This window comes from Anolis carolinensis, chromosome 1, assembly GCF_035594765.1.
Source record: "Anolis carolinensis isolate JA03-04 chromosome 1, rAnoCar3.1.pri, whole genome shotgun sequence".
Lineage (NCBI taxonomy): Eukaryota > Metazoa > Chordata > Lepidosauria > Squamata > Dactyloidae > Anolis > Anolis carolinensis.
In genome coordinates this window covers 364,200,705-364,218,198 of record NC_085841.1, presented here as the reverse complement: position 1 = coordinate 364,218,198, position 17,494 = coordinate 364,200,705, and the positions used below count along the sequence as shown (strand labels likewise).

The window sequence follows — 17,494 nt, the reverse complement described above, 5'->3', positions numbered from 1 at the left end:
AAGATGCTCCTGCTAAGGCTGCTTTCACTCAAAAATGTAAAAAGATTTATTTGAGATTGAAAGGACACAAGGGTTACAATCCGTGTCTCCTAAGGAGTACCCATACGCAGCATGTTGAGGCTGCGGAGGAGGTGCCCCGAAGTCACGGATGCAGAGGCAAGTTTGGCTTCAGATTTTAAAAAATCCTGTAAAACAGTCCACTGCTACTTCTGATGGGGAATGTATTCCCAATGGCTACATGAGGCCGCCTTCCACGATGAGAGGAGCCTGGGAAGAATTCCAGCATTGTGCCAAACTGATCATCTGCTCAACAGTCAGAATAAGGTAGGTGTTTATTAAGTGCTTGAGTCTAAGGAAAAACATCTTCTCCAATGCTTCCAAGATCCACTGGGCTCTTCTTTATATATTGCCGCGAACACAGATCCATCCATGTTGCACTGAGCCAGAAAGGGGCCCTGGTCTAACCAACAACTGCATAGTGGAAATTCAGAGTGGAAATTCTTACAAATGACATCAAAAATAAAGCTTTGCTTCTCCAACAAGTTAGCTGGAATTTTAAAAAAGAAGATTCCAGCCAAAACAATGATGTTGGAGTTCCAGTCTTTTCTCTCCAAACCAGGAGTAAGACGTTATAACAAAAAAAGTCTTCTGCATACAAGAGATACAAAGAGGATACTTACAAAAGGTGCGACATCAAGGCAGAGACGTTGCCTTTTGCAACCAAAGCCCTTGTTCCGCGATTATTTACCGCCAAGAGAGTGAGAAGGCCCCTTCAAAGTCCCCGGGCCCCCCGCGTCCATCCAAGGCACATCCTGGCTAGAAGTTCTTACTGTGCTGCTGGGCGTACCACTGCCGCCGCTGCTTGCGGCTCTCCAGCTCTGAGAGCAGCGCCTGCCGGTAGGCTTCGTACGTCTTGACGATCCGCTCCAGCTCCTTCATGAAGAGGAGCTTCAGCATCCCCTGGTAGGTGTCCAGGTCGGCCAGCTGGAAGAGCTCCCACTTCAGGATGTGGTCGTACCTGATGGAGAACAAACAGAGCTAATGAGCCCTCTGGGGAACTCAAGCGAGAGAACTATTGCTTTGTTTTAACCATGTTGCAACCTCTCGAGCTGCAAGGAGAGACAGGTAATATAATAACAATAACAATGGTGGGGTATTGTGTGGTTTCTGGGCTGTATGGACACTTTCTAGCAGCATTTTCTCCTGACGTTCCACCTGGAACTGTCTTAAAATGCCAGCCACAGGTGCAGGTGAAACGTCAGGAGAAAATGCTGCTAGAATGCGGCCATACAGCCCGGAAACCACACCACACCCCAGTAAGTTTGGCCGCGAAAACCTTTGACAATATAATAACAATAACAATATGTTGTTGTTGTTGTTGTTGTTGTTGTGTTCTGATCAAATTCAACACCCAGCAGGGCTGCCATGGCACATTTAGGGTGTAGACTTGTAGTAGCCCTGAATACAGCAGCAGGCAGTGCCGAGCCATTTATCACCTCCAAAACAAACAATACGGCTTTTAACAGGGAGAAATGTTAAGGTGCTATATTCAGACAATAAAATAGAAGGCATAGGGGACACACTCAGAAATATTAAAAATTAACTATGTATTTGTAATTACAAAAATATGAGTCAAGCACTGAAAGTGTTAAATGGATGCAATGACTCAGCAAAAGCTGCAGTTCAATATAAGCAGGTGTGCCTGTAGCTTAGTCAGCTCCTGTGTGAGAGAGGCCTCAGTGAGAGAAGGCCTGGTGTGAGAAGCCCCAGGTTGAAGGCCTTGTGCGTGAAGCTCCAGTGTGAAGGCTGCTGTGTGTAAAGCTACTGTGTGAAGCTCCAGTGTGAAGGCTGCTGTGTGTGAAGCTACTGTGTGAAGCTCCAGTGTGAAGGCTGCTGTGTGTAAAGCTACTGTATGAAGCTCCAGTGTGAAGGTTGCTGTGTGTAAAGGTACTGTGTGAAGCTCCAGTGTGAAGGCTGCTGTGTGTAAAGCTACTGTATGAAGCTCCTCTGTAAGTTTGGTGTGAGAGAAGGCTCTGTGAGAGCGAAACTGTTTATCTGCATGAGAAAGCACCCCAGCGTGGAAGCAAAGAGGGAAGTATAAAGAACTTTATTTGTGTTATGGAAACTTTGTTCTTGTAAATAGTGCAACCATATTATTTTGCTATAAGGAAAAGCCTCCAAAGGAAGAGATAACATTGGTCTCTGTGTTTTTGTTCTTTTTATCACTTTTGGCTACTGGTGCTAGGTCACGCTGCTGCTAGTAAGTTACTCTGCTGTGCATTATGGGGAGGGCCTTTTGTTAATAAACCCACTCGCCAACAGACACCTGGCTTGAAAACAGTCCATGCAAAAAAGGGGATCTAAGAGTCTTAATGGACCCCAAGCTGTAGATGAGCCAAGAGTGTGATGCAGCAGCTTAAAAAAAGATAACACTAGAGAGAATTTGTGGTTGTGACTTTTGTGGATCTGATTATCATAGGCTATAAAAATGTCCTCTCTGGGTATTTCTAAGGTCAATATCCTCCAGTCATGCAAGAACACAGAGACTGTTAGAGAGAATATCTCTCTTAGAATCTCTATTCTTTGGTCAGCTTTCAGCAGAAGTTGACCATATAGTGATACCCGAAGGCCTAGACATTCCTAGAAAGGTTTAATAAAATAGCTATTTCTTTGCTCTTAAGCCCAGTGAATGTGGAGGATTGACTGTCCTATAATTAACACGCAATACTCACTTGACCGGTGCCCTGGCGTAGACCTGCAGCCAGTCTGGGATCTCTGCCGTGTGGTAGGGATTGGCCGGCACCAGGATCGGCTGGCTCAGCTCCACTTGCTGCGGCTGATAGGTCACAGGAGGCGGCTGGTCGTAGCGGGGAACACTGCAAAGAGCAAAGGTGAGTTAGCCCATCATATAGAATGGCAACAAAATTCTTAGTGGTGGTGCAAAGTCTTGTGACACACATGCCATGTGCTAGAGCAGGCATGGACAAACTTGGGCCCTCCAGGTGTTTTGGACTCCTTATTAGGAATCGTGGGAGTTGAAGTCCAAAATACCTGGTTTGCCCCTGTCTGCCTTGGGAGGGGAAAGCAGGGTATAAATGTAAGAGTAATTAATAATAATGATACCTGGGGGCACAGGGGTGCTTGTACTGCGCTCTTTTGTTGATGTGGTCGACGTAATACACGCCAAACTCAGCCGATTCGACCCGTTCCCACCCTGGAGGCAGGCCCTCCCTCTCCAGAGGGTGGCTCCAGTGCGTTGTGTTGGTGTTGTGGTCAATGTAGTACTTCCTCCCCCTAAGAGTCCAGTCCACTGTCCAGCCAGGAGGGAGAGGCAAGTCTTCCGAACTGTGGTTCGTTAAGTTTCCCAGCGAAGTAGCAGCCACCCTCCCAAGGCCTGGAAAAGCACAAAGAAAGCAAAACAGGGCATGAATGAAATAAACTGCCTCGACTAGGCTTGTCTCAACACTGCACAACTAGTTTCCGCAACAAAGGAAGGAGCACCAGATTACAATCAACTCCGTCACACGCATCCTCAAGTGTTGATTTACAGTTTCCTGTCACAAGAATTCCAGCAGAGAGAAAAATATTCTACACTCTACTGGCGTCATTGATATTGGCAAGTCAAGGCAGAATTATTTTCGTAGTGCAGGACTGCTATGAAACCCTAGATCCGGTCTGGGCAAACTTGGGCCCTCCAGGTATTTTGGACTTCAACTCCGGCAATTCCTAACAGCCTATCGGCTGTTAGGAATTGCGGGAGTTGCAGTCCAAAACACCTGGAGGGCCCAAGTTTGCCCAGGCCTGCTCTTGGGAGTCTCTCTGCAGCCACCTGGGTTTGCTCTGGGTCTGGATAAAGCCTTGCTTCTCCAGGAACAGTCAGTAAGAGTGGAGCGGACTAAAGGGAACTGCAACACTCCCACCACCACTGCACAGCCCCCAATGCCACATCAATGTGAAACCATGGAGTCCAACATAGCCACAGCTCTAGGATATCAGAGCTTGCTGACTGTAGAAACTCCTTGCTTCACAAGAGGTGCTCAAAAGGAGCAGAAATACACACAAAAATACAGGAACACACACAAGGCAAGGGGAGAAGCGCCCAGCCACAGTAACCACCTGCACAACCATCTTGTACAACCTCTAATGCCACGTCAGTGTGAAACTACAGAGTCACGGCTCTAGGATAAAAGCTATCTCTCAACCAATTTGTCCTTGCTTTTATCATCCTATATCATCTGCCAGGTGGTAACAACTAAAAAATAATAATATTGAGGGAGAGACGCAGCCTTAAGAATATTTTGAGATTTCTTAAGACAGCGGGAATTATAAAGTTCTTCCAAAGAGAGGAGAGGGCAACCTATAATTCTCTAGAACGCCTTTCTATCTCCCATGGTGCAATTAGCAAGCTTAACTCAATAGATGCATTAGGTTAGAACATTCTCCTATCTGCCACAGTGCAATTAGCAAACCTTACACAATAGATACAATAAGTTAGAATACTCTATCTGCCGCTGTGCAATTACCAAACTTTATGCAATAGATGCAATAGGTTAAAACACTCCTATCTGCCGCTGTGCAATTACCAAACCCTACGCAATAGATGCAATAGGGTAGAACACTTTCCTATCTGCAACTGTGAAATTAGCAAACCCTACGCGAATAGATGCAATAAGTTAGAACACTCTATCTGCCGCTGTGCAATTACCAAACTTTATGCAATAGATGCAATAGGTTAAAACACTCCTATCTGCCATTGTGCAATTACCAAACCTAACACAATAAATGCAATATGTTAGAACACTCTCCTATCTGCCACGGTGCAATTAGTAAACCCTACGCAATAGATGCAATATGTTAGAACACTCTCCTATTGGTCACCATACAATTAGCAAACCATGCGCAATAGATGCAATAGGTTAGAATGCTCCTATCTGCTACGGTATAATTAGCAAACAGATGCAATAGATTACAACACTTTCCTATCTGCCACTGTGCAATTAGCCACTATACACAATAGATGCAATAGGTTAGAACACTCTCTATAGCACAGCTAGAGAAAGTCACCAGCAGTTTTTCAGTCAATTGTTGGTTCCTTAAAAGTCTCATATAATACAATTTCTGCTGGGCCCTCTTCAGCAACACAGCCACAGTATGACTGCTGCCCCAGGTCAGGTTTTTCTTAATAGTAACACCCAGGAGCTTAAAACTGGCCACCTACTACACTTGATTTTCACTGATAACCAAAGGCTAATACTTGGCCCCTTTGGCTGGAGGCAATACAAAGGCTGACCTGTGGAAGGGAAGGGTTGTACTGAAGAGAGTATGCTGTTTTTCCAATGGCTGAGGTACAGAAAGTAGGGAGGAAGCTGGTTCATGAGGCTGGCATTCTCTGCACAGAAGCATGACCTGGCTGGCTCACATTCCCCCAGGGAAACAGAATAATGAATGAGACTGTTTACAGTCCTGGCAGAGCAGTCCTGGCATGGGAGGACATTGCCCAGCTGCCAAAAAGGAGCCCAGAAAGGCATAGAGGCCACAGAATGAGTTGCCAGCCTCTTTTAAGGAGCTGGCTTCAGGTTCTTCTGTAGGTTGGCAGGGAATTAGGAGCTGACTCCATTTCTCTTGCCCATTTGAAGCAGGCCAAGACATGGAAAGAACCAATTCCTCTGTTAATGTTTATTACTCTCGATCAATGCTAATCATATACTCTACATTTCCAGGTTCAGCTTTTGCAGTTTTGATTCACATGTTCTCTCTTGGAATTTCTAGGTCAGAACTTTCAAAGCTGTGTATTGTGACATGTCAGTGTGTCAGCTGCAATATGTAGGTGTGTTGTACAAAACCTCTGAGTCTATCTGGAAAAAGGAGCAAGTCATATATTTTTAAAAATATAAACGAAATATTTCTAATGAGATATATTGTGTCCCCATATAGTTTATTATTACAATTTATGTCTGTGTTTGTATCTCTTATAAGGGAAGGGTTTAACCTCTAGTTTGCTAGTACAACTGAAGTACCTTGTTGTGAAATGATGCATGTCTAAAACAGACAGTGAAAAAAAAAACAGAAAAAAAGATATACAAGAGAGTAAGCAAGTTTAAGAAATGATATACAGTCAGCACTCGTATAACGTGTGAAAAATCAAAATTGGCTGTTATACCTTAATATTTCAGTTATTATACCTTAATATTTCATATCTCTCTAACCCCATAACCGTGAACCCAACCCCCATGACCTCAGACACCCCTCAATATGGATCAGATAACTAACAAGCAACTACCCATATGTCTTCTTTCACTAAATTCCCATTATGGCAATCTTCAAATCTACCTTTGTTGTCTTTTCCAGATACTCAAGTGCCAGCCTCCATTTGTTTGCAAATTCTTCATTATTCCCTCCTCTGCTGCTATTTGTCAGCTTGTCCATTTGGATATAATCTACTAATTTGTCTCTCTAATCTTTAATAATTTAACTCTTTCCCCCCCTTCCATTTTTTTAGCTATTATTAGTCTCGCAGCAACAAAGCAATATTTACAAATGTCTTCATCTCTTGCACTAATACACCTTCTAAATAGTCCCAATAAGCACATTTCTGGGCTTTTCTTGACCTTTTTGTTGATCATATTGTTTGTTTCATTCACTACTTTTTTCCAGAAATCCTGAACTATATTATAGGTCTACCATACTTGGAAAAAAGATCCTTTCATCTTCTTACATCTCTAGCAAGCCCATGGGGCTTCTTTACTGTTATCCGCATGAAAGTGGAGGGCTTACTGTAACAGGAAAAAGAAGCTGGAAATAAAGTTCATATACATTTAAAACTTCCTCATTCAGATAAATAACATATGAAGATATGTGGAGAAATAAACTTCAGCATGTAGGTTTCATTTTGCTGGAGTTGGTACATTGTTTTGAATTGACTCTATTATTCCTGCCATCACCAAAATTAGTTATTAGACAGGTCATTTAATTATAATAACTAAAATAAAACAAAGATATGTGTTGTTGCAGCCACAGTGACAAATCTTGAGGGATGGAGATGATGCAAGTAACGTCTAAAGGTAAGAGAGAACATGATAACGTTGTTTAAATATTTGAAAGGACGTCTTACTGAGGAAAAAGGGGCAAGCTTGTTTTCTGCTGCTGCTCTAGAGACAAGGACACAATGCAGCAATGGGTTTGAATTCCAAGAAAAAAGATTCACCTAAACAGATTCCTGAAGGTAAGAGTTATTTAACAGTGGAACCTTCTGCTTGAGAGTCCAGTGGAGTCTCCTTCTCTGAAGCTTCAAAGCAGAGAGTGAATGGTCACCTGTTGGGAGGGCTTTGATTGTGTCTTCATGTCACTCTAGATTTCTATGAAAATGCTGCTATGTTCACAACAGCAAGAAACAGGGCTCATCAACAAAGAAGACAACAATTCAGCAGCCTTTCAATGTGGCTGCACCCACAGCACAACTTCTTGAGGATCTGAGTGCCTATGAACTCACCCAAAGCAGAGTGCATCCTGTTTTCCAAAGTCTGTTCCCCTGAACAGCTTCAGAGAGGCCTCTCTTCTAGTTTCAGCATCATAATATCCTGATAGACATTTCACGCATGACGATGTTGATCCCTTTCGAGTAGGAACCCACCGTCAATATCTTTTGGAGCAGGAAGATGTTTTCAGTTCACAGACAACTGCTTTAAATCCATGCTCAAAGAAACCAGCTTCCTCTAAAGACAAAAAGCTTCCTTTCCTCAAGAGAGGGCTTTCCCACCTTGATCCAAGTCTTAAACTCTGTGAATGTTTCCTGTTTGGCTGTTTGCGGATCTTAAAATTGCTCTTATTTTAGTGGAAAGACTGAGGAAGCTCCAGCTTAATTTGTGGCTTGGCTTCTTCCTCTCGGCCATAACGTCATGCCTTCAGGCCTCAATGCGCACCAGTGGCAGCCAGCCAGCCAGCCCAATGCTTCCGACTCCCTTCCCACAGCCGGCCCCCTCAGACAGTGGAGACCCCATTGGACTTGGCTCGTCAAACCCAGCCTCCTCTCAAACTACGAGAAAAGGAGGGGTGATTAATAAGATGACACAAAGAACAGATGGGAACTATTTGGCACCTGATATCCTTTACTGCTGATCCGAAGAGGTCACATATACTGCCAGTAATTCCTCAAACAAACCAAAATGAGAATGTACATAATTCAAAGGGATGAACGAACAAATGCTTCATGTGCCACAGCAGGCAGCTGGATGCCTCTCTTTGGATGAAAAGCCATCTGTAAGCAAAGGGTCTCTTTCTCAAAACAACAGTCTCATGCTTGAGGTCAGTCACCCTAAAGTCTTGACATTCCTGCCTGCAGATTTATTTTTCCTCTCTGCAAAAAACACACACCAAACAACCAACTTGCCTGCATTCTATTTCATAACTAAGAGAGTTGGCTCAAAGTGCAAGATGCTTACATACCAATTTGTTTACATTTTGATGTATTCAAATCATTATTCAGTAAGATGTTCAAGAATTCTGAAGAACCCACATGAAAAAAACAACAACATTCTGATCCAGAAAACAGATCCTGTCACACCCAAAGAAGAGCTATGTTCAAGTCAAGCATTGGGTGGTTTTTGAAGAGCCAAATCTTAGCATTATTATCATTATTAACTTTATTTATACCCCACCTTTCTCTCCACAGAGACTCAAGGCAGCTAACAAACTACACTAGACAAGCTTAAAAAGTGCAATACACAAAATCTTCAAGGCTCATCGTAAATGAACAGTTTTCAGAGAAAACCTTAAAATCCAAAAAAAGTACAACTTTTGTGCCCATGGGATTAGTGACCATGGTTTCTCCTACCCACATGCAATAAATATGTCATCTGTAGAGATTTTTCAGGTAGTCCAGACAATTCTATGGCATGCTTCCACCTTCTCGCTAGGAATTTTCTAGTGTGATTCTATAGTCACTTCCAGTAAAAGGCATTCATTTCAATAAGGTTCACTATTATTCGTATTTCCTGTTTCCACGATAATTTACTACTGATACAGGGATTATAATTTCAATCACATATAAAGAACAGTCCATTTTCTCTTCCTGCAACCACTACCTTTTCCTTTCTCTACGAAATTGTGAAAACTGCCCTGGCTGTAGCTGAAAAATAGCCCTGGAAGGCAATCTACACTTGCTACCCCGCTTTCCCAGTCCCTTTATTTCTTGAAAACAAGCCACAAAGACTAGCATATCACCCACAGGGTCTCCTGGTTCCCTATCCCAATAGAATTCCCTGACTTTACAATACTGGCCCTTCAGACTCTGTGTAAAGCAGCCTGGGAGGATGTTCACACATACAATATTTTATAAGCCCCGATATCTGTTGGCAAGCGTAAAGAGAAGAATGGCATATGTGTTTTTATACAAGTAAAATAAAGATTTTAACAGGAAAGTGAAACACACACACATTGGCACTTGGTGCAGCAGTTATGAGATCATAAGGTGGTCTCATTTTCCTTTTTATGGAGCATAGCTGAGGCATTTCTGCAGACTCCACTGTAAACTCTGCATGTAGTTGCATGTGTAAATGGGTGATGTTTCGAAACCTTTCACTGTTGCCAACTTTTCCATGACTCCAATGCCGAATTAAGGAGACCCCATTTGGGGTTGGGACCCACAGTTTAAGAAGCAGTGCTCTAGGGAATTCCATGGAATATTTCCTCCAGAAGTAGCCACAGACTTGTGATGGAAGACTAGGCTGTAGATTTGTTTATTGATTAGTCCTCTGACCATATCAACAGTAAAAGACAAGTATGCCACAATAAACACAAATCCCTATCATAACTCTCCTGTAATAATTAGCTAAAATACATTTAAGCACTTAAAACTTGATTAAATGATAACACTTGGCTATATATATTTAGGAATCTCAAAGTTCTCTGGCATGTTGGGACCAGAAAGTGAAGTAATGTAATAACATTCAGTTATACTTCCACACAACTGGTAGGGAACATATTCTCCCACAGATACTGTACCAGCAATATATTGTACACCATAAGTAACATCACTGCAAACAAAGCTGATTAAAAAGAGACTTGCCTGAATTGTGCCTTCCCTGATTGTGCGGCATCCTCTGGACGAGGTCGTTGTTGTGTTCATAGTATCGGTACTCCTCCTGCAGGTGCTCCCCCAGCGCGTGCCGTCTCTGACCGTTGTAGAAGTGGTCGTAATAGTAACGGGGCCCCGCCTCGCCATTTTCAGTCCCAGGGTTGGCCTCGGTCAGGAAGGACTGCGAGGAGGCTCCGTACTCCCGGGGCACGTCGGCCAAACCCCGGGCCAGGTAGGAAGGGGCCGAGAGCCGGTGGCTTTCCCTGCGGAGGACCTCGTGCGGAGGCCTCTGGACTGGGGCCCGGAGGAAGCTCTGGTTCCGGGACACGGCCCCGTCTCCAACTACGGAGAAGGCAGGCGGAGTGGGATCTTGAAGGCAGAGGTCTGTCCGTCTCGGAATGGTCGGTCCGTGGCGGATGAAGGAAGGCATCAGATCTGCAACAGAGCAGCGCGGTTCAAGGAAGCGCAAACACAGGAACATATACAACTCTCGTTGAAAGCTTTCACAGCCGGAATCACTGAAGTGTTGTGTGGTTTCCAGACTGTATGGCTATGTTCTAGCAGCATTTTCTCCTGGTATTTTGCCTGCATCTGTGCTGGCATCTTCAGAGGCTCTGATGGTAATACTGTCAGGAGAAAACACAGCTAAAACACAGCCATGCAGCCTAGAAACCACACAACATCCAATATACAAGTCTTCCGGCACTTATCATAGATTGCAACTTTCTTTCAAATTTTCTCAGTGGATAGTCCAGAATTCCCAACACGTCAAACTCTGGTTTTGTCATATGCAATTTCTTCCAGCATCAAATATATTTGAGTCCAGCATTTCTGGGCCTTCCTGCAAGACCACCACATAAGATAAAATGTCTCAACATTTACTAGAACTGGCTTTTGCAATCTTGGAAAGGCTCTATGGCATCAAGTTCTACCTAACATGAGAAAAATTCCCCTCAGGGGCCATCTCTATTTTTCTGCCTCCAGAAGTAATGCCTAGAAAATGTATAATTTACATTATATGTGCCTTGCAGATATTGGAGTTCTCCATACATACAAAATACAGTAGAGTCTCACTTATCCAACATAAACGGGCCGGCAGAACGTTGGATAAGTGAATATCTTGGATAATAAGGAGGGATTAAGGAAAAGCCTATTAAACATCAAATTAGATTATGATTTTACAAATTAAGCACCAAAACATCATGTTATACAACAAATTTGACAGAAAAAGGTAGTTCAATACGCAGTAATGCTATGTAGTAATTACTGTATTTACGAATTTAGCACCAAACTATCACAATGTATTAAAAACATTGACTACAAAAATGCGTTGGATAATCCAGAACGTTGGATAAGCGAGTGTTGGATAAGTGAGACTCTACTGTAAGTAAATTCTTAATATGTATACACTATTAACACCAGAAAAATCAATTCAAGTATCAGACATAGTTAATGTAAACAGCCACATGTTGAAATGCCAAACCTCCAACTCTTGACTTTCCTATTTTACTACCCTTGGGTCCTTCATAAATAGCAAAATAATTTATTTAGTCCAGCAAAATGGGCACAAGGCATTGCACCACTGTCTTGTGAATTTTTACACAACAGAAAATATATTTCTTGGATTAAAATTTCTGAATGGGAAAACCTTCCTCCTGAAAGCAAATGCAACAAACTAGGTTTTAATTTTTTGAAAGCCCTTCAAATTCATATGGCAGCATAAAACTGCGTAAAACATAACAACAATCCTATTTTTTTTTACTGAAACAACAACTCTCTAGGAAGTTTTAGGGTCTTCCAGCATGTGTCTATAGTCAAATTCAGCTGGAAAATGACCATATTGGGGGACCCAGAAATTGCTAGAGATGTTCTCTTTAAACACAACTGGAGAAAAGTGTTCATAAAATCACACTAGAGGACCTAGAGATGTTGAGAGAGAATATTTTTAATCAAATGTGTGAACTAACCAAATTGGCAAAAGTCAAAACTACAAATGTGGAGGAACAATTGTACCTTAAAATGAAATAATAGACTTATAAACTTAAGAATAATGTTTTTTTTAAAATCAGAGTCACTGTATTTCAACTGAATTTGACTCCAGCCGAAACTGCTTCTGGATCCAACTCCAGAGGGATGATTACACTGTGAACCCAAGAAAACTACTCCAGACAAGAACTGCAGGGTACATCGTTCGCAGATTTCCAATGATCTGCAATCCAAGAAATCAACAATATTTCACACCACTTACAGCACGTCAGACATGTGTGCTCACATCCACAAGCTTGAAAATTCATTTTGCTGCTTCCCGATTCATGGGAGGAACTTAGAATAGGCAAATAAACACCATGACCCAGAACAGAAGGCACGAGGTCCACAGCAAGGGCATACATTTGCATTAAACATACAGGCATATGCCAAACATCGTGCGCATGAAGTCAAAAATAGAGCATATACTTTCGATGCACGTGTAATCACAGTCTACAAAAGAACTAGTTTTCTGTACAGAAAACATGCCAGACTTCATGAGGCACATTCGCTGTTCAGAACAAAGTTGTTTTTTTTTCCTGTTTCTTTCACCTAGCTGTTGACGTTCTCTTCTAAAATTAAGAAATGACAATTGACAATGGCAGGGAAAGGGATCCCACCTAAACATTAGGAAGATCTTCCTGGAAGTAATAGTTATTAGTGGAATATGCAGCTTTGAGTCTCCTTCTCTGGATTGTTTTTAAGCAGGGGCCGGGTGGCCATCTGTCAGGAGGGCATTGATTGTGCCTTCCCGCATAGCAGGGTGTTGGACTGGATGGCACTTGGGATTTCTCTCAATTCTAGGATTCTATGAAGTTGTAATAATGTGCAGCCATGCAACCAAAGACATTTTCTCTCCCTCTCAGAAACCTTAGGATACGAACTGGAGATGATAAGCAACATCCTCCTGGTTGGTGAGGGAAGGAATTTATTAACATAGAACTTGCTTGAATCACTGGGCTTAAAGCACAGCTAAACAAGGTTTAGATGCCTTTTTAAGAGGATGAAACTCATGAAGGCATGGCATTTGAATGGAACCACCATTAATAGAAGGCAAAAGAAGGAGCTTCCAGTCGACTTGTCTTTGATAATAAGAATAGTGATGTGAGCTTATTTACTTACTGCATCTCTTTTGCAGATTTTTTTTTTACTGTAATGAGATTGTTTGGTAAAGGAATCCAATCTGGGACCAATGTATTTGTGCATAAGGCAGGCATTGCTCATGTCAAAACGTGTGATAAAAGTTTGCAAAATGCTCAGCCTAACCCAGAGTCCTGTTGCCAAGCATGTCAGGAAACCAATCTGCCTTTTGACCCCGAGTGAAACAAAGATAGCAGGGGAGCTATAAATCCCAAATTCCTTTCCTCTGTAAAGCATCCTGCACAGAACAGGTGCTACTATATACAGTAGAGTCTCACTTATCCAACGTAAATGGGCCGGCAGAACTTTGGATAAGCAAATATGTTGGATAATAAGGAGAGATTAAGGAGAAGCCTATTAGACATCAAATTAGGTTATGATTTTACAAATTAAGCACCAACACATCATGTTATACCACAAATTTGACAGAAAAAGTAGTTCAATATGCGGTAATGCTACGTATTTACGAATTTAGCACCAAAATATCACGATGTATTGAAAACATTGACTACAAAAATGCATTGGATAATCCAGAACATTGGATAAGTGAGACTCTACTGTATAAGTAATTCTTCCTCCTACTCTCCTGTCTCTTCTGCATTGGAGACATGGAAAACATAGTTCCTTGTACTTGCCTCTATAATGTTGGGGAAGAAACCCTTTCTTTCAATCCTGAAATTAACCTACTTGTTGAATAACACATTTTACTGAATCTGCTTCATTCAGTTTGGCAGAACTTCATTTTACATTAGAAACGTTCACAATTCAGCAGAATCCTAAATACTCTAAAAACACTGAAGCAAAAGAGGGGCAGACCTGGTTAGCTCTTGGATGGGAAAGTGCCAATGAATACCTAGTTTCACAGGAAAGAACTAGCAAAAGCATATTTGAAGATCACTTGCCTAAGAAAGCTCTCTAAAAATCCATAGGAGATCAGCATAAGTCAACAGGCAGCTTGAATAAGGTATGCACACACACACATAAAAGGAATAAATACCATAATGGCACCAGATTCTGCCCAAGCAGGGTCAGGCCTGGCTAGAACTTGAATGGGAAACTGCCAATGAATACTGGGTATTATATGCTCTATTTCAGAGGGAATTGGTAGAACTACGTCTGAGGATTCCTTGCCCAAGAAAACCCTATTAAATCCACGGTGACCTGAAACCATGTACACACTCAGAGACCAAAATAAGTAGAACCCCAACTTAAAAGCATTTTGAGTTAAGAGCTGTTGGCCAGCCTGGGTTTCGCTTTGATATACAAGCAGCATTTTGAGCATGAGAGTCCAATGCTTCAAGGGAACAGCCTCCGGGCCTCGTGCTCTTGTCCGCTTTGGGAGATTGCTGTCCACTTTACTCTTGTCCGCTTTGAGGAACTTTGGATTAGTTGATTTTGTGTAGTGTTTATTCCTGGTCAGTTTGACTTCACAAAGAGAAGAGGGAGCGAGAGCAAGAGAGGGAGGATGGAAGGAGAACAGGAGGAAGAAGAAAAGGATGCTTCTGCCTCTCCACTTTGTACTGTGTTCTTCCTTGCCACAACTTTGTGCTTCTACCATTTTAAAGTTCATCTTTGTTTTTTATTGTTCCCATGTGAATGTGCACATTATTTCTTATTTATAAAGTACATTTTAAAATATGTAAAAAAATGGGGGTGGATGGGGGGCTTCAGAGGCCAGAATGGATTAATAGAAATTCAATGGGAAAATTTGTTTTGGAATGAGATTATTTTGAGCTAAGAGCTTGGTCACAGAACGAATTAACTCTTAAGTCAAGGTATCACTGAACTGCACAATACTTTGGACAGACCTCACATGGAATATTGTGTCTCATTCTGGATGTACATGTTCAAAGAGTATAGCAACCTCTTTGGAATATGGACACTCCTTCCTTCCTTCCTTCCTCCCTCCCTTCCCTTTTTCTCCCCTTCCTTCTTCCTCTCTTTCCTTCCCTCTTCCCCTCCTTCTTTCCTCCCTTCCTCTCCTTTCCTTCCTTCTTTCATTCACTCCTTCCTTTATTCCCTTCCCTCTTTCTCTTCCTCCTTCCCTTCTTCTTTTACTCCTCCCTTTTTTCTTGCCTTCCTTTCTCTCATTTCCTTCCCTCTTTCTCATCTTTCTTCTCTTTCTTTCCCTCCTTATCCTTTCTTTCCCTTTTCTCTTCTTCCTTCTTTCCCTCATTCTTTCCTTCCTTCTTTCGTTCTCTCATTCTTCCTTCCCTTCCTTTTCTTTTTCTTCTTCCTTCCCTTCTTTCACCCCTTCTTTCCTTTCTCTCCTTTGTTTCCTTCTTTCTATTCTTCCTTCTCCTTATCCTTTCTTCCCACTTTCTTTCCCTCATCCTTCCTTCTTTTCTTCCTTTATTTCCTTCCCTCTTTCTCTTCCTCCTTCCCTTCCCTTCTTTTACTCCTCCCTTCTCTTTCTTGCCTTCCTTTCTCTCCTTATTTCCTTCCCTCTTTCTCTTCTTCCTTCACTTTCTTTCCCTCATCCTTTCTTTCCCTTTTCTCTCCTTCCTTCGTTCCCTCATTCTTCCTTTCCTTCCTTCTTTCATTTTCTCATTCTTCCTTTTCTTTCTCTTCTTCCTTCCTTTTCCTTCTTTCGCCCCTTCTTTCTTTTCTTTCTCTCATTTCCTTTCCTCTTTCTCTTCTTCCTTTTCTCTTTCTTTCCTTCTTTCTCTCCCTATCCTTTCTTCCCACTTTCTCTCCTTCCTTCTTTCCCTCATCCTTTCCTTCCTTCCTCTCCTTTTCTTCCTTCATTTCCTTCCCTCTTCCTCTTTTCCTTCCCTTCTTTTACTCCTTCCTTCTCTTTCTTGCCTTCTTTCTCTCCTTATCCTTTCTTTCCCTATTCCTCTCCTTCCTTCTTTCGTTCTTTCATTCTTCCTTTCCTTCCTTCTCTTTCTCTTTTTCCTTTCCTTCCCTTCTTTTGCTCCTTCTTGCTTTTCTTTCTCTCATTTCCTTCCCTCTTTCTCTTCTTCCTTCTCTTTCTTTCCCTCCTTATCCATTCTTTCCCTTTTCTATTCTTCCTTCTTTCCCTCATTCTTTCGTTCTCTCATTCTTCCTTTCCTTCCTTCTTTCCCTCCTTCCTTCTCTTTCTTTCCCCTTTCTCTCCTTCCTTCTTTCCCTCATGCTTTCCTTCCTTCTTTCGTTCTCATTCTTCCTTTCCTTCTCTTTCTCTTGTTCCTTCCCTTCTTTCGCTCCTTCTTTCTCTCCTTATTTCCTTCCCTCTTTCTCTTCTTCCTTCTCTCTTTCTTTCCTTCCTTCCTTCTCTCCTTATCCTTTCCCTCTTCCTCTCCTTTCTTCTTTCCCTCATTCTTTCCTTCCTCCTTTTGTTCTCTCATTCTTCCTTTCCTTCCTTTTCTTTCTCTTCTTCCTTCCCTTTCCTTCTTTCTCTTCTTCCTTTTCTCTCTTTCTTTCCTTCTTTCCCTTCTTATCCTTTCTTCCCTCTTCTTCTCCTCATTCTTTCCTTCCTCTCCTTTCCTTCCTTCTCTTTCTCTTCTTTCTCTCCTATTTCCTTCCCTCTTTCTCTTCTTCTTCCTTTTCTCTCTCTCTTTCCTTCTTCCCTTCCCTCCCTCCTTCCCCGGTTCTTCTCCTTCTCCTTCTTCTTACTCACTGCGGAGGAGGGGGCTGGTCTCCTTGATGACGTACTTGCCCTGCACCTCCCCGGGCTTCGACACCTCCCCGCGGGCCTTCTTCCGGGACAGCATCCCCCGCCGTTCGGAGGAGCAGGAGGAGGCCCGGCCTAGGCCCCGAGGCCCCGCTCACCGCCTCCTCCGCCGCCTCCGGGCCCCCATGGCCTCCTCCTTGGGTCCCCGCCTTCGCCTCAGAAGAGAGCGAGGACGCGTCCCGGAAGGCCTGCTCGGAAGGCTTCATTCAGGGGGAAACAGAGGAAGCGGAAGTTCAAGCAAGCCTCAGGACTCGGTTAGGATTTGCAGCAGCGCCACCGTGCGGCCGGGAGAAGAATCTCCTTCATTGCATTCATCAGAAATGGACCAACTTGGGCTTTCCCTCCAGGTGTTTTGGACTCCAAATCCCACAATTCCTAACAGCCGGTAGGCTGTTAGGAATTGTGGGAGTTGGAGTCCAAAACACCTGGAGGGAAAGCCCAAGTTGGCCCAGGTCTGCTCTAAGACATATTGTTTTGGTGCTTAATTTGTAAAATCATAACATAATTTGACATTTAATAAGCTTTTCCTTATTCCCTCCTTATTATCCAACATTTTTATTTATCCAACGTTCTGCCAGCCTGTTTATGTTGGATAAGTGAGA

General features: G+C 42.7%; 1 protein-coding gene across 2 annotated transcripts; it reads right to left on the bottom strand.

Annotated features, from left to right (window-relative positions):
- Positions 1 to 13: 13 nt before the first annotated feature.
- On the bottom strand, positions 14 to 17,121 carry sav1 (salvador family WW domain containing protein 1). 2 transcript variants are annotated; one of them, XM_062968706.1, is made up of 5 exons: positions 16,839 to 17,121; positions 10,064 to 10,507; positions 3,124 to 3,394; positions 2,733 to 2,876; positions 14 to 1,018 (listed from the first exon to the last, which is right to left on the bottom strand). In XM_062968706.1, exons 1-5 carry the CDS (start codon positions 16,930 to 16,932, stop codon positions 817 to 819), a joined length of 1,155 nt encoding a protein of 384 aa, XP_062824776.1. In that variant the 5' UTR covers positions 16,933 to 17,121; the 3' UTR covers positions 14 to 816. The 2 variants fall into 2 exon arrangements, with proteins under 2 accessions (XP_062824776.1, XP_062824777.1); XM_062968707.1 differs by having other exon boundaries at positions 16,874 to 17,121.
- Positions 17,122 to 17,494: the final 373 nt, after the last annotated feature.

Bases quoted from the DNA above. Each gene is read 5' to 3' on its own strand.
- sav1 (XM_062968706.1), bottom strand. From the start codon at position 16,932: ATGCTGTCCCGGAAGAAGGCCCGCGGGGAGGTGTCGAAGCCCGGGGAG. The intron at 2,877-3,123 runs GTATCATTATTA...TGCTCTTTGCAG, and splicing joins AAGCACCCCTGTGCCCCCAG to TGTTCCCCGCTACGACCAGC. The intron at 1,019-2,732 runs GTGAGTATTGCG...GTTCTCCATCAG, and splicing joins TACGCCAGGGCACCGGTCAA to GTACGACCACATCCTGAAGT.